General features: G+C 40.5%; 2 protein-coding genes across 2 annotated transcripts in view; one reads left to right on the top strand and one right to left on the bottom strand.

Annotated features, from left to right (window-relative positions):
• The window catches only part of LOC143280457 (GTPase IMAP family member 9-like), a 9242-nt gene extending 6776 nt beyond the window's left edge, over window positions 1–2466 (bottom strand). Inside the window, exons 1-3 of the mRNA XM_076585108.1 lie at window positions 2348–2466; window positions 1824–1893; window positions 474–634 (exon numbers count right to left, since the gene is read on the bottom strand). Of these exons, the coding sequence (XP_076441223.1) occupies window positions 474–634; window positions 1824–1887 (225 nt within the window). The 5' untranslated portion in view covers window positions 1888–1893; window positions 2348–2466. The remainder of the gene's footprint in view (window positions 1–473; window positions 635–1823; window positions 1894–2347) is intronic.
• A 7295-nt stretch (window positions 2467–9761) lies between these two features.
• LOC143279741 (RNA helicase aquarius-like) overlaps window positions 9762–16213 on the top strand; it is a 50787-nt gene continuing 44335 nt past the window's right edge. Inside the window, exons 1-7 of the mRNA XM_076583867.1 lie at window positions 9762–9825; window positions 11259–11358; window positions 12732–12791; window positions 14069–14109; window positions 14816–14851; window positions 15321–15363; window positions 15955–16029. Coding sequence (XP_076439982.1) covers window positions 11263–11358; window positions 12732–12791; window positions 14069–14109; window positions 14816–14851; window positions 15321–15363; window positions 15955–16029 — 351 coding nt within the window. The 5' untranslated portion in view covers window positions 9762–9825; window positions 11259–11262. The remainder of the gene's footprint in view (window positions 9826–11258; window positions 11359–12731; window positions 12792–14068; window positions 14110–14815; window positions 14852–15320; window positions 15364–15954; window positions 16030–16213) is intronic.

Here is a 16213-nt window from a genome sequence, read left to right as displayed (position 1 = left end):
CACACCCTAAACCAACCCACCACACCACACCACACCCCAAACCAACTCACCACACCATACCCTTAACCAACCCACCACACCACACCACACCCCAAACCAACTCACCACACCACACCCCAAACCAACTCACCACACCACACCCCAAACCAACTCACCACACCATACCCTAAACCAACCCACCACACCACACCACACCCCAAACCAACTCACCACACCACACCCTAAACCAACCCACCACACCACACCACACCCCAAACCAACTCACCACACCATACCCTTAACCAACCCACCACACCACACCACACCCCAAACCAACACACCACACTACAATCACGCCACAGCACAAAACAACACCACACCACACCACACCCCAAAACACCAAACCACATCACACCACACCCTAAACGAACTCACCACACCACACCACAACCGCATCACACCACAACCACACCACACCACGACACAGCTGTTACCTGCAGGGACTGTCCCGCCCTGTGTGTGTGGGCGAACTGACAGCGGTCTGTGCCCGAGCACATGCCCCTCTCCACGTGGAACTCCTCGCTGCCCAGCAGGGTGTTGCCCACAGAGCTCTTCCCGCTGCCTGTCTTCCCCAGCAACACCACCCTCAGCGTTTCTGTTGCCGGTAGCGTGGGGGCACAGGCGCACAAGCGCCCGCGCGCGTACGCAAACACACACACACACACACACACACACACACACACACACACACGCAAGCAAGCAAGCAAGCAAGCAACATAAACATGTGGTCTTCTGTAGATTTTTTTAAAACTGGCTTCATGATAAACTGTGATTTTTTTTTTTTTTTATATATGTTTAAAAAAATTTTTTTTATTGATGATTAATGCAATTTACCACTTGCGTCTCTCAGGAGAGTTCTGTACAATAATGATTACCGACATTAACTTTCTTGAAAGTGGGCAAAATTATTGATTCTTATCCAGTTATTTCGGTATACACCATTGTCAAATAATTCATTATATCAAGGATTACTTGATTAGAAGGATTTCTTAAACAGTTCATAACTAATTCCATGAGGACCAGATGCCTTACCATTTTTTTTTTTACGTTTTCTCAATGTTAGTACTAGTATCTCTTTCTTAGAGACTGGTCGATTCCTGTACTGATCGGTGTCATCAACTATAGCATCATATTCGCAAATGATGAAGATGATGTTGATGAGGAGGAGGAGTAGGAGCTGGAGGACGAGAAGGAGAAACCATGTTGCTCACAGAGCTCTTCACGTTCTTCCGGCCTTTCTTCCTCGACAACACCGCCATTAGTGTCTCTGATGGGAAATGGCTGGGTTGATGAGGAGGAGGGTGGTGGTGGTTGTAGTGGTGGTGGTGGTGGTGGTGAGGAGGAGGAGGAGGAGGAGGAAGAGGAGAAGGGTGGTACCTGTAGTGAGGGGGTATGAGGAGGAGGAGGAGTAGGGGAGAGGGATAGCCGGAGAAGAATGAGGAAGATGTTGGGTGTTGCCCACGGAGCTTTTCCGGCTCATCGCCTTCCCCAGCAGTATACCTTCTGGTGTCTGAGCGTTGACAAAACGATTTTATACATGAAGAGAAAATGAGAAGAAGATGAAATAGAACGTGAGAAGCAGGATAATGATAAGGATGAAGATTATGATGATGAGGAGGACACAAGCATCTTCTTGAAATCGCACACATAAGCAAGCGCGCTAGCACTCTCTCTCTCTCTCACACACACACACACACACACACACACCTGCACATACACCCCCCACCGCCGCGCGCGCGCGCACCCCCCCCCCCCTCCACACACACACACACACACATACTGACCATTACTGGCGTCTTCCTTAAAAAATTCTGTCCGCTCTCTGGCAGGCTGACATACAACCGCCATGGTGTACTGCAATCACACGATGTTTATGATTGATTTGAATAAACCATGCCAACGAGGAACCAATTAACTAATCAATATTAGACCAAAAGCTTGATACACAACATGCACATAACAAAAATAAGTGTAACCATGCCAACCACGAACCAATTAACTAATCAATATTAGACCAAAAGCTTGATATACAACATACACATAACAAAAATAAGTGTGTGTGTGTGTGTGTGTGTGTGTGTGTGTGTGTGTGTGCCGTGAGTGCGCGCGCGCGCATGTGCGCGTGTACCGTGCCGTGTGTGCGCCATGTGTGTGTTTGTCTCCTAAATTTTATATTTTCACACAACAGTTGGCGCCAGCCAAATAGCTACGGCAATCATCATCATCATCATCAACAACAACAACAACCACAACAAAAGCAGAACGAAAAGAAAGGAACTTCTGTCTCGGCCCAAACACGGACACTCACCACTTCAGCCGGAGACACACAGCGATATCAGCAACACGTCCACACACACGCGCGTGCGCACATACACAACTTCCTTCCTCTCCTGCGCTGCAACTGTGATGTTCAGTTGAGAATATTCCTACTGCTCTGAATCAACGGCCTTGCTCAAACAACAATACTTAAAGGGAACGAGCGATGACGTCGCGTTCCAAAAAAAAAAAAAAAAAAAAAAAAAAAAAAACCTGAGTGATGTCCGCCATGATGATAATACGATGATACGAGGTCGGCGTTTCCGGTCCTTTTGTTTCGTTTCTCGTGTCAGTCGAATTTATTATTTCAGCACGGAAGAACTCAGAGCGAAGGACAATATAACGTAAGTAGCGCAATAGCCGAGTGGTTAAAGCGTTGGACTGTCAATCTGAGGGTCCCGGGTTCGAATCACGGTGACGGCGCCTGGTGGGTAAAGGGTGGAGATTTTTACGATCTCCCAGGTCAACATATGTGCAGACCTGCTAGTGCCTGAACCCCCTTCGTGTGTATATGCAAGCAGAAGATCAAATACGCACGTTAAAGATCCATGTCAGCGTTCGATGGGTTATGGAAACAAGAACATACCCAGCATGCACACCCCCGAAAACGGAGTATGGCTGCCTACATGGCGGGGTAAAAACGGTCATACACGTAAAAGCCCACTCGTGTACATACGAGTGAACGTGGGAGTTGCAGCCCACGAACGCAGAAGAAGAAGAAGAAGAATAACGTAAGTCAGTTAGCTGGACACAGAGGTTAGATCGAGCGCGTTATTTGGTTTTGATCCATGCGATTCAAAGGAATGAGAATGTGTCGGATTCCATCGCGATCGTGTGTTCGGCGTGAGCGCTTACACATTTGAGCAGTGCAAGTGCTTCACTGGAATTCTAGAAGCGCACATGCAGTGCACCGATTGCTGGGTACAAGATCTACGATAACACAGTCAGGGCAAATGTAAGACTAAGAATCAGTCAGATTTCTCACTCCTGCCTCAGTCTTTTCCAAAATGCCACTTGTCCCTTCAGAAACTATTGTCTCTGAGACTCCACGTTTCATTGTGCGCTGCCTTTAAGACTTACATGATCACTGGTGGGGATTGTACTGGCTGACTTATTTTGATCTAAATCATGTAAAAAAATAAAAATAATAAATATTGGTTTTTCGTTGTTGTTTTTTTGTTTGTTTGTTTTTGTTTTGTTGTTGTTGTTGTTGTTGTTTTGTTTTTTTTATTTATTCAAGAGTAAGTCAATAAACGGCCATGACAGCTGGGAGGTAAATGCTGCATTGGAAAATAATTTTGCTCTTTGTTTTCATGTATTGTCACATGTACACATGTGAGCATGTTTGAGCATATCTATTACGGTGCCAGTCAGTCTGTATGAGTGTTTATGTGTGTGTGTGTGTGTGTGTGTGTGTGTGTGTGTGTTGCAACTGTCAGCTGTCACTGTTCCATGTCATCACAAACATGACTGATAATACCATGGACATTAGAATCATTCTGTCTGTAATTAAATCAATGATGATGGTGAGAATAGAAACTCATTAATCTTATGTTTAAGTGCGTGTGTGTGTGTGTGTGTGAGTGAGCGCGCGCATGCGCGCATGCAAGTTATGGACTCCTAAAGGCCAAATGATAAACCATTTTTGCCATGTACAGTAATGGATAAATCAGACAATAATGATGCCCACTGTCACTACATGGCTGGGTTGGCTGAGATCTGAACCCCTATAGTGAGGAACTACTATAAAGATTTAAAACTGAAGCAGCTGTAAAGTCTGGGGAAAAGGCCAGTCACATGAGAATCGTCTTACTGGATGATTCCCCAAAACTTGACAGAATGAGTTATGTTTGTAATCTTGCTGGCCTCATACTGTCACATGTCTGTTCATCTGCAGTGTGATTCATTTAAGATTGTATGTATTATTTTGCCCTTATGCAATTGATCTGTTTACTTTTGTCTGCTTGATCTAGCAATCTGACAGATTTTACCTCCCATATATATATATATATATATATATGATGGAGTCTCCCGTCGGACCGACGAATGAGTAGGCAGGCAGGCTTATATGTCGGTGTGTGTCCTCATATGGGAGAAGAGGCCGATTCTGGATGCACAGCACTTCTCACAGGTGTTGCAAGGGAAAAAGTCTCCAGAAGTTGAGCCCTGCTTCCTTCACTCACGCTTCTCCTTAATTAATGGCCAGCGTTCTCTTGTTTTCAAACGTTTTTATGCCACCAGAGCACAGCACCCTCCAGAGAGAGCGGTCAAGGACATCAGTTTCCCAGGAAGTGGTGTTTATGTCACAGGCTTTGGGGTTTGTCTTCAAGGTGTCCTTGAAGCGCTTGCAGGGTCCTTCAAGTTCGCGGTGGTCTTCCTTCAGCTGACCATACAAAAGCATCTTCGGGATCCCGCTGTCTGTCATGCGGATAACGTGTCCTGTCCAGCGTAGCTGGCACTGGATCAGCAGGCTTTCGATGTTGGGCAGGCCGCTCCTCTCTGGGACCTGGAGGTTGAAGACCCTGTCTTGCCACTTTATGCCGAGGATCTTTCGTAGGCATCTCTGGTGAAACTGCTCAAGTTGTTGAATGTGATGGCGATACGTCGTCCATGTTTCACAGCAGAACAAGGCGGTCAGCACAGCAGCTCTGTAGGTTTTGATTTTGGTACTGAGTCTGATGCCTTTGTTGTTCCACAGCCTCTTGTTGAGTCTGCCAAAGGCGGAGCTGGCCCTGCGATGCGCAGCGTTACTTCTGCATCAAGGGCTCCGTTACTGCATAGGGTGCTGCCTAGGTAGCAAGACTTGTCAACTGACTTGGTCTCTGCGTCATCGATCTTGATTGCATATATATATATATATATATATATATATATATTTTATATATATATATATATATATAAACACTTTGCATTTATGACACATTCTTATAACATATTTTCACAAGTGTATTTTAAAAAATGACCATTTTGACAATGTACTGAATCATCCACAATTATTCATTCATTGCAACTGATAACATAAAAAAGTAATCCAATTTTAGACTCTCTCAGTCTAGCTCTGTCAACATGTTAATGTATGTTACTATTAGCAGTGGTCTTGTTGCCTTTTAGTGGATCAAACATAAATTGTGCCATTACTTCACTCCTAATAAGAACATGTCTAAAGGCATGGTTCTTGTATTGTTTGTCGTCAGTTCATTACAAATTTGACCATACAACACTGGGCTAATTTCTTTCTTCTGTTAACTGTTCTCTCAAGTTTCTGTTTCCGTAAATGCCTGTTTATTTCTTCCCTCATCCCATCAATTTCTGAATGTTCTGGCAGTCAGTTCTTGCGTCCTCAAGAGCATAAGCTGCTGATACACTATCTTTTTTTTTTCCATTTCTGGTTCAATATCATGGGCCTCAGGCTCTTATTCCACTTCTTCGTTTCTGATTTCATGTTACTTGCATAAGAGTCCGACTAGCGGATGTGGTGTGTCATATATACACCAAACAAACTTCTATCTCCTTTCTTTATTCCTTTGAACTCTTCGAGGAGGTTTGGGCCACAAGAGCACTCCGCCTGCGGACTCGGCTCTGGGCTGCCCTCTCCAGATGGGCCCATGATCGACCCCCCTGCTGTCGTCAGTCGTCCTCTGTACAAATTTTGTGAATATTTTGATTTCATTTTACTCTTTGCCCTCAGGGCTGGATGTACAATGTATACATATATATAGCCTACCTACATGCTTGGTCCGTTACCATGAAGTGGAGTGCTTGCCTAGAGGTAAAGTGTTCGCCTAGGAAGCGAGAGAAATTTGAGCGCACTGGTTCGAATCACGGCACAGTCGCCAGTATTCCCCCCCCCCCCCCCCCCCCGCCCCTCCCTCCACTAGATCTTGAGTGGTGGTCTGGACGCTAGTCATTCGGATGAGACGGTAAACCGAAGTCCCGTGTGCAGCATGCACTTAGCGCACGTAAAAGTACCCACGGCAATAAAAGGGATGCCCCTGGCAAAATTCTGTAGAAAAATACACTTCAATAGGGAAAAAAAATGCATGCAGGAAAAAAAAATGGGGTGGGGGGTGGGGGTGGGGGGCTCTCAGTATATCGACGCGATCTCCCTAAGGAGAGCAGCCCGAATTTCACACAGAGGAATCTGTTGTGACAAAAATGAACAATACAATACAATCATTACAAAAAGTCGTTCTCGTTATTGTTCTCGTCTGCATGCATCTTCTCCATGTCTGCCTTGGTCTGCTCATTTTGTTCTTTTTTTTTCCTGAGGGTTCAAATTCCGTGCTTGTCTGGTGATGTTGTTTTGAGTTTTGTCCGTCAATACAGGATGTGGCGCAGATCCAGCTCCGTTTCTACTTTTTTTTTTCCCCAGTGTAGCATCCTATTCTTTTCCCTGCTGGGTTTTTTGGTGTGTTTTAGGGTGTGGTTTTTTTTTTAGCCCGGGGTCTAATCTGGATAGCCAAGATTTACCCCGGGGTAAAATTGGACTAGTCAGAACTGACTCCCAACACACCAGGCCCCCCTTAGTTTTATTTTATCTCCATCCCCGGTTGTTAAGGGGGTCATTTTGAGCAAGCTAAATACAATTTGCCCCAGTTAGAAATGCCCCCCCCCCCCCACTCTTCCCCTCCTCCCCCCCCCTCCTGCCGGCCTTTCGCGGCCACCTGTCCTTGACCCAGGCAGACACTAATCTCATTAGCGATCATCTACTGATGTCACGCTGCACGGTCACACGGTGTGTGTTCCGAAGCGCTGGGCTTAGTCAGATGCATTTTACCCCCATCCCCGGTTGTTAAAGGGGTCATTTTAAATTGGGGAAAGCTGAATAAATTTGTCCCAGTTAGAATTGACCCCCTTTCACCACCTATCCTTGACCCAGATCGACATAGACACCGACTACTAGTAATATCATAAGCGGTCGTCTGATGATGTCACGCTACACTGTCAGTGTGTGCGCTCCGAAGCGCTGGACAAGACCATTTTGATAGAGAGTCTGGGTTCAGTGGCTGACTGACAACATGGAGACACGAACAAATCTGCTAGCCGAGGTGAGTTTCGCAAATTAAAGTTGGTTCAAAAGTCTTACAAAACTAGCAAACTGGTGCGTAAACATAGAATGGAGGAAAACATAAACTGAGTGCGTGCGGGCCGGAACAGAATTGGCGGAGGAAGCGTTTTAGTTTCAGCCGTTCCAAGGAGGTGTCAAAGTGTGTGGACTGGTCCGTATGCGCTCAGTACACCACATCAGCTTAACCTCCCCCCCCCCCCCCCCCCCCACTCTCCCCAACATAAAACAAACAACAACGTACGGGGAAGCTGAGATATCTGACTTCGCATGAACCCAGCGCTCTGGTCAGGCTTTGGGTACCCGGGCGTAGAAATCTACCCTAGGGGCTGTGTAAAACAGCCGAAAATGAAACAAACACTGAATTAGATCCATACTTGCCGGAATAATTATATGTCATGCGTTCGTGTATTTCCTCGTAACATAATAGTGAAGATGACGGATGCATATGTAGAAGGCAAACAATACAACAGCAAGACAATACGTACATTATCGATGGGGTGAGGGGTATCGGATTGGGGGCTGGGGAGGGTATACGCGGTACTGATCGAAGTTAGCTTTAGTTTCAGAATATTGTTTCTCTTGTGGTGAAAACTGTGATGTTAACACTTGAAAAGAACTCAGTCCTAGCAGACAGCGAAAGGCATACCTCTATCGTACTGGCACTGAAGCCTGAAACACACACACACACACACACACACACTGACAGAGAGAGAGAGAGAGAGAGAGAGAGAGAGAGAGAGAGGTGGGGGGGGGGGGGGGGGGGGGGGGTCCAAACCAGAAATCAGTTCTCAACCGTCGTACTGAAGAACAATTAGGTGTTTTATGTTTGGGTGACGAGCTCGATCCGGCCTTGGTGTGCTGTGGTCTCATTCGTTGAAATGGTAAGACTGACTGGGACCACACAGTCGGGGATCATCTACTTAATTAATTACGGATGCGTCTTCGGCAGGGATTATTGCTCAAATTTCACAGTTCAGTTATCTGTCAGTATTTATTTATTTATTTTTTATTTACTAAGACGTCTACAGCGCATATTCTTGACGCTCTACTATATGTGCTTTCAACTGGAGTAACAACAGCACAAGAACCATTCACTCAAACACTTTGCCGGGGCCCACAAACATACACATATTATTTGAAACACACTGAAGTAAGCGGAGAGGACAATTAATATAGAGATCATGCCATAAAAATGAATCCGGCAGATCAGTAATATATCATATAAAATCATATAATTATATCGTCCTGGTTGACGCAGGGATATATAAGCGGCGATTAGTCAGTATGTATAGACTATACATTTCGCCTAATTGTTAAGTCGGCCCGAACCTAAATGGGCCACCTTAGCAGCATCGTCATCACACAATCCTCATCGTGGAAACATAGAAAATGAAATGTCCCGAATTATGGGGCAAAAAAGTCGCAGACATCAGTGACTGGTTTTGGACTCAGCCACGGTGACACCAAGTTGACACGGCCAGCTTCAGTGTTCGTTATTTGCCGTGATTACTTTCTACTCGATGCAATATTTTTTTAGCCCCTCCCTACCCCACCCCCAATTCAGTGCATAACATCTCTGAAGGAACTTAAAACAAATAAAGCCTGACTACTATTCTTTTTCAACAACTACATTCACCTTTGTTCAGTTGCCAGCTTTGTTGACTTCATCTTCAGTAGGCTTACATCAATCATAAGCAAGAAAATGGCAGAACCATTGTAAACTGACAAAAATAAAATAAATCATACTAAAACATGATAAAACAGAGATAGTATTTATCATTTTGTTTTAATTCAACAGGATAATTTCCTTGACTGAGACAAATACAGTACTAGACAGGAAACAATCAATTAAAATTATTCATCACAGTCCTGTGTGTGCAATCAGTCACTGATCAGTTTAAAAAATTTCGGTGGCGGCCACCTTGGACTTTACTTGATAACGTCACGTCAGTTTACCACTTGGCCTACAAAGGATTGGGAATCAGCACCTCCAAATTATATAACATCGTCAAAAGAGCCAATTTGATTATGACTGACGCTGCAACTGAAACCGCGGCAACACTGTGATCCGAGTGGCTCCGTCACTGAGCTGGCAATCGCTCGGACTATTTACAACTCTGAGAGCCTGAATGAATGCATGCTTCTACATACGAAGATGATTCAGACATATCTCCCCATACGCCCCTACACACACCGCCCCCACCCCTGCCCCCTATGATTTAAGCTTGAAATTCGCGGGTTACGATTTAAGCTTGAAACGGAATACGATGTTTAGCATTTTGTCTTTATTTGGCGAGATATTGGTATTTAGGCGAAGTCCAAATCGCAGACGCGCTGGAAAACGTTTACTTCCGGTACATGTGAACAACGTTGAACAGAAAGGAGCTCACGTTGTGAAAATTGTGAGATTCGCTTTCATTTGTTAATTTATACTACTAATATTTTATCCGTTATATTCTTAGATGATTACTGCTAGAACAGTGCCGTTCTTATTTTAGTTGGAAATAACCTAAAAGTGTTACTCTTTGCGTACACATTGGTTGACTAACACCACAGAAACACACACACACACACACACACACACACACACACTATTGTGCACATAATGACACGCAGTCCCTTCTCCCCAAATTTAGTGTATGAAATTATTGGAACAAACTAACAAACAATATTAAACATGCATCTCGTATGAATACTTTTAAGAACCCCATAGATAAACATGAGTTATTCATATTGACAAAAACAAAATACGACTGATGAATAAAATGACTGAGCTAGTCAATGACCTGACCAACAACAAAAAGGAGTAACATCTGAAGGGGCATAAAAAGCCAAAAATGTCTAAGTTGTATGTGTAACAACGCCCCAAATCCTAATCCTGATCCAGATCCTGAAATGTATTTTTACTCATAATGTCATATTGTCACACAGTCCCCTTCCCCAATTGTGTGTTTCTATGTGCAAGGAATTTGCATTCTGAGTAGACATGGCCACAGAAAAATGGAATAGGGATACGCTATTTACTGCCTTTGACTTAAAGAAAATGGAAATTCTTTCATTAACAATCAAGTAATGTATGTATTGTATAGCTGACTATGGACTAGGCTCCTACAACGTAATCAATCAGATATTTTGGAAATTACTCAAATTACACCTACAAATAAGGCTGGTGCTGGGCATCGATCTTCAGTTAGTGTGCAGTGAGCAGCTCGACATCAGTCCCGAATATTTAACGGATGTAAATTGTAATGTTCAATTCTCGTTCAGTTAAAGTCTGTGCATACTTCAGTTCCGGCGTTTCAGGGAGATGAGGGCCTTTCTTGATTCTTAATTTAATTGAGTTTGCTTTTGCTGCTGCCCGGCATGAACTTTTCACTATAAATGCTAGATGAACTGGTACGTACAAAAAAGTCCAACCAAGAATCAAACTATTGATCCACAGATTAGCCACGCTGAACACCACCACCTGACTCCATATTTACCAAATCTCTCACTAAAATTACCTGCTCTCACTAATTTTTTTTTAATTACCGACAAACTCCCACCAAAATTGCCGGATGTAACGTTTACCAGCGTCATTCAATGACATTTTAGTTGGAATCTTAGAAAAGCACTGAGCTTCATATTTTGAGGATCGACGCCCAGCTACTTCGTATAAATAACTGGAAGAGAAGCAAGATATTATATGTAGTAACTATGTATGTTATATTCTTATTTATAGTGATTTATGTTTATCTTTTTTTTGTTGTTGTTTGTTTTGCTTATTTTATGTTCGTTATTTAAGTTTTATTAGAATTTAGCAGTCATATAATAATATTGGTTATCTTTGTTTCAGCAAAATGGCTTCAAAACCCAAAGAAAGAAAAGAGTCAAAACCGAAACAGAAGGGATCTTCAGTGACTGTGGAACAAATTCAGGAGGACAGATTAACACAGGTAATGTTTTATATATATATATATATATATATATATATATATATATATATATATATATATACTAAGTATGTATAGTGGGAGACTATAACTCATTAACTGTGTAAGTCTAGCTGTAGTAAAGTGATTTTTTGTTTTCTAATTTAAAAAGAGGAAGAAAAAATGAGCTGATCTTAAAAGAATAGTATTAACCCCTTGAACCTGATGCAAAAATACGCAGAAAATGTATTGAAATCAACACAGTAGACAAGTCAGAAAAACTGTAGAAAAGTTAGTTCTGTCTGCTTGTGGTTTATACATATGTTGGAACATGGAAACTATTTTAATGAAACAAATTTTGATGCCCTAGCAATTCAGTTTCAGTTTATCCAGTTTCAGTTTATCAAGAAGGCATTACTGCGTTCAGACAAATCCATATATGCTATGCTACTGCCCACATCTTCTTGGCTGACCAGCAGCATAACCCAGCACGCTAAGTCAGGCCTTGAGGGCATGCATATATATTTGTGTACCTATTACTAGTATCAGAGTTGATTTCATCCCCAGAATTTTGCTGGAGGACAACCCTTTTGTTGCCATGGGTTCTTTTTCAGTGCACCAAGTGCACACGGGACCTCTGTTTATTGTTTCATCCGACTGACTGGATGCTTGGTTTGATTTTCCAGTCAAACTTTAGAGAAAGTGCAAGAGCGGGATTTGAACCCAGACACTCATGGACACTATATCAGCAGATAAGTTTTCTAACCATTCTGCCACAAAATGCTTGGGCACAAGGTTAAATGAGCTAAAATACACATGAAGTTGACAAATTATTAATTATTATAATTATTATATTGAAGGTTCACTTGTAATTATTGTGTTTCATTTCAAGTTTCCTTGCTCTCTTTTATTCTTTTCCCTTTTACCATGAATACTGAAAGTTGGACAACATTCTTTTTATCATGACAAAAAGAATCCAGCAAAGATTGAATGAATATTATTATACTGAATGACTGTGACTGTGTGAGTCTTCTGTACTGTTTGTGTATTTTATACCGTAAATTAATTTCTTTTATTTTAGAGATGATAAAATATTCCGTATTTTTTATTCTGTACTTAAGCGTAGATTGAGTGCAAGAAAAGGGTGGAGCTTCGATAATTCAAGCGCATTTAAAAAAAAAGGTTTTATTATTTATTTATTTATTTATGAAATTATCTTATGTTTTTGATTGTTATAAACTTATAAGGGTTACATTGATCTGTCAGTTGCAATAGGTGGCAGTACTATCTGGAATTATTATGTAATTTTGTAAGTTTTTAATGTCGTCAATGAACTTGTTGGAAGAAATGACAGATAATTGAGAGCTTATGGCTTTATCATCTGTCCTTTGTTTCAGCTTGCCAATGAATATTGGTCGGACTTTGCTATCAAGCAAAATAAGCCATTCAATGCCCAGGTAAGATTCTTCAGTTGTCTTGTTGAAAGAACTTTATTATTTAAAGCTGTGGTGTCATTAAAGCCTTGGCTGTCAAATTTCATAAAATGCATATTATGGTAATGTTTTATATATTTACTTGTAAGTTGTATGTTTATGTATTCCCTGTTCAGTAAATCCTTGGCTGTAGTGTTACACTAAGTGTAAGATTACTTATTGTAAAACCAGTTAAGATCACTATATGATTTAACGCATTAGTGCCATTCCAGTGTTCATATTCACTTGTTCACAAAAAAATATGTGGTTGTGAATAGAAAGTGTCCTTAAAAAACTGGGACAAAAATGAGTGTGAACTTATTTTTTGCCTCCATTTACAGTTTTGTTCATATATTTTCTTAACCCATGCAGCCCATGCTGTTTTTCCAGAAACTGTACGCATCTTTTGATATCATATATATGGTATTGCTACACATCCTTTTAAAATATGGAACACCAAATATTATTCATTTTACCATTTCTTTTGAAACAAAATTGTAAACTGTAAAGCATTTATTGCATTTGGGTGATGTTGGAGTTTGGAGGGTTGGGGAGGAAAGTATACAGAAAAGCTAATTTTCTGAGAGAAAACAGGCAATACAGGAAAAGAAATGGCACCAATGCTGTAAGACAGGGTGAAGTGTTGAATTTGTTCATTTATGATATTTGCAATGATTTCTGGACAGCATAGACAATTTATCCCTGAATTACAGTAATGTCATGTACCTTTGTCTGTCTGTTGATGAAAAAAGAAAGGTTTTAAAATCTGTTTTGCTCACAAATCATTATTGTATTTTTATCACTTGTGTATTTTGGTCAAAAAAGTCTTTCAGAACAGGTGCAGGAGGTTTGAATTCTTCTTTTGGTTATATTTCTGCTTTAGTTAAATCATTTTATTGTCTTTTACTGGTTTTAGTCATAGTGTGTATCAGTGTTTCACTTTCACAGTTTCACTAAACTTTCAGTTTCAGAACAGTTGCACTTGTTAGATTTGAATTTTATGATGCTCTTTTGCAAGAAAACTATCTATCTTATATCTGTCTGTCTTTATATCTATCTGTCTATCTATCCATACATCTGTCTGTCTATCTGTTTATCTATCTATTGATCTATGTGTGTGTACATTTTGAGAATTCTTTGTGTGTGGAGAAAAACTGTCTATCTGTTTATCTATCTATTGATCTATGTGTGTGTGTACATTTTGAAAATTCTTTGTTTGTGGAGAAAACATTCATGTAATTAGCATATTTTCCCCTCAACAGATCATTGAAGACATATACCAGAGAGAAATGATTGGAACAGAGTGAGTAAATTTTGAATACTGTGTACAGAATTTGTGCCCCCTGTTCTAACTACAGCTGGCAGAGTATGCTAAGTATTTTGATGGTACGATTTGTTACAGCTTGTGCTGGTGATGTGACATATATATATATATATATATATATAGAGAGAGAGAGATATATATATATATATATATATATACAGTAGACATTGCACTTGGAATGAGCTCCCTCTTTTGGTTTGTCAGGTCTTTGCACTCAGCTAGCGCTTTCTAGTTTGGCCTTAAAACCTACCTCTTGCCAAAATAGCACTGTCCCCCATCCCCCTTCCTGCCCCTCCCCCTATCTCTTCCTTGTATACAGTGAACTTCTCCAGCTTTTTACAATTTACATGTATTCATATTAATCATAAGTTGTTTTTTTATGCATGAGTGTGAATGTAAATTCATTGGTAACTGCATCTTCTTTAGCATGTTGCTATTGCTATATGTCTGTGATTTGAAGAACTGTTTTTTTTATGCATTTAAATGTGTAGCTTTTTTATGGTAAATTTTTTTGTGTGCATTTTAATGTGTAGTTTTTTTATGGTGAAGAAAAAGATGAGATTAGTTTTGCAGAGAGTGTCAGTCATTATGTTCTGTGAGAATGTTGAATGATTAATTAAGAAAAATATATTTCCCTTGTGTTGCTGTGAATGTAATATTAACACATGGCGTTCAATCATTTCAGTTTCTCAACAAAAAGGCTGATGATGCTGGAGTTCAGGTAATGGGTTATCATTTCTTCTTTTTTTTTTCTTGTAGTTTTGGTGCCAGTAATCATTGGAAATAGAAAATATCTACATCAGTACGTGGTGATTTTTTTTTCTTTAGCTTACTCCAGCATATATGACCATATTTGCTGAATGATAGTCTGTATGTGAAAGCTCATCCAGGAAATAAAATCATAGTGAACTGGACAGAGAGAGAGAGAAGAGAAGAGAGAGAGAGAGAGGGGGGGGGGGGGAGGTCATAAGTTTGGTACAGTCCTTCAGTGTAGAAGTTATGTGGATGTGTGATATGCAGTTAGATTCTTTAAAAATTTGGGGACATGACATGAAACTTAATGCTGTCTTGATTGTGAAGAGTTTGTTCATGGGTGATTGTCACTTTGTGAAATTTCCTTGATTTGTATTTGAGAAAATCACAAGCAGAAGTTGCATAGAAATAATGCATTGAAAAAATTGTGTTTGCAGTCGGTACCTTGAAAACTACCTATGGCCACATTTCTCAGAGAGGGTAAGCTTTCTTGATTTGTGAATATGTGAACTGTTCCGTCGTTATAATTTTACATTACATTTCATGTTATTGATTATGAAACATGTTTCAAGTGTTGTAAGTGTTACATGTTTGACATTGGATTAATGATTAACTTCTTTTTCCATTTATGATGTATTTCTTAAGCATTTACTCATTTAAGATACAAAATAATTTCACTGTTTGATTTTTGAGAGTAAACTGATTTTTGAGATTTCATAAAATAACATTTCAACCTTACTATATTGGTTTATAACTGTTGTTTCATTGTTTTGTCAAGATTAATGGTGTGCATCATAAAATTCAACACACAGGAAATGACAAGACTGTGGATTCCAGGATGAAAATATATTTAAAGCCTCATTTAATTTTTAGGAGCAGGGTTTCTCCATTTAAAATTTTTTTATTAGCAATGGGTTTCCATTTTTGATTCCAAATGACTTTAGATACATTTGTTTATTCTGTTTGGGCTGGAGTCTATATCTGTTTCAGTGACGCAAAATGTTTTGTCCTTTTTCATTTTCATGAGGTGTGTGGGACATTGGTGAAGTAAACTGTGCATTTGATTTACAGGCCTCAGTGTCACACATCATGCAGATTGTTGCCATTGTGAATGAAAAGTTCAGAGAACGGGTACCTGCATGGGAGGTGAGTAAATGGATACTTCAAGAGAGGTGGTGTCAGTGGAATGAGAACTGCATCCACAGTATATGTGTTTAAGTTTAAAAGACTATGAAAATTAAACATAATGTGTGTAAAAGTGTCAGAATTTGAAGTTTTTTTTTTATCTCATTGTTTTAAAAACTAGATAGAAAGCATATTAAGATGACAA

Source organism: Babylonia areolata, chromosome 3, assembly GCF_041734735.1.
Source record: "Babylonia areolata isolate BAREFJ2019XMU chromosome 3, ASM4173473v1, whole genome shotgun sequence".
In the NCBI taxonomy this organism is placed as follows: Eukaryota; Metazoa; Mollusca; class Gastropoda; order Neogastropoda; family Buccinidae; genus Babylonia; species Babylonia areolata.
Note: the sequence above shows the minus strand (reverse complement) of the source record. Positions and strands in the feature narration are given on the sequence as shown.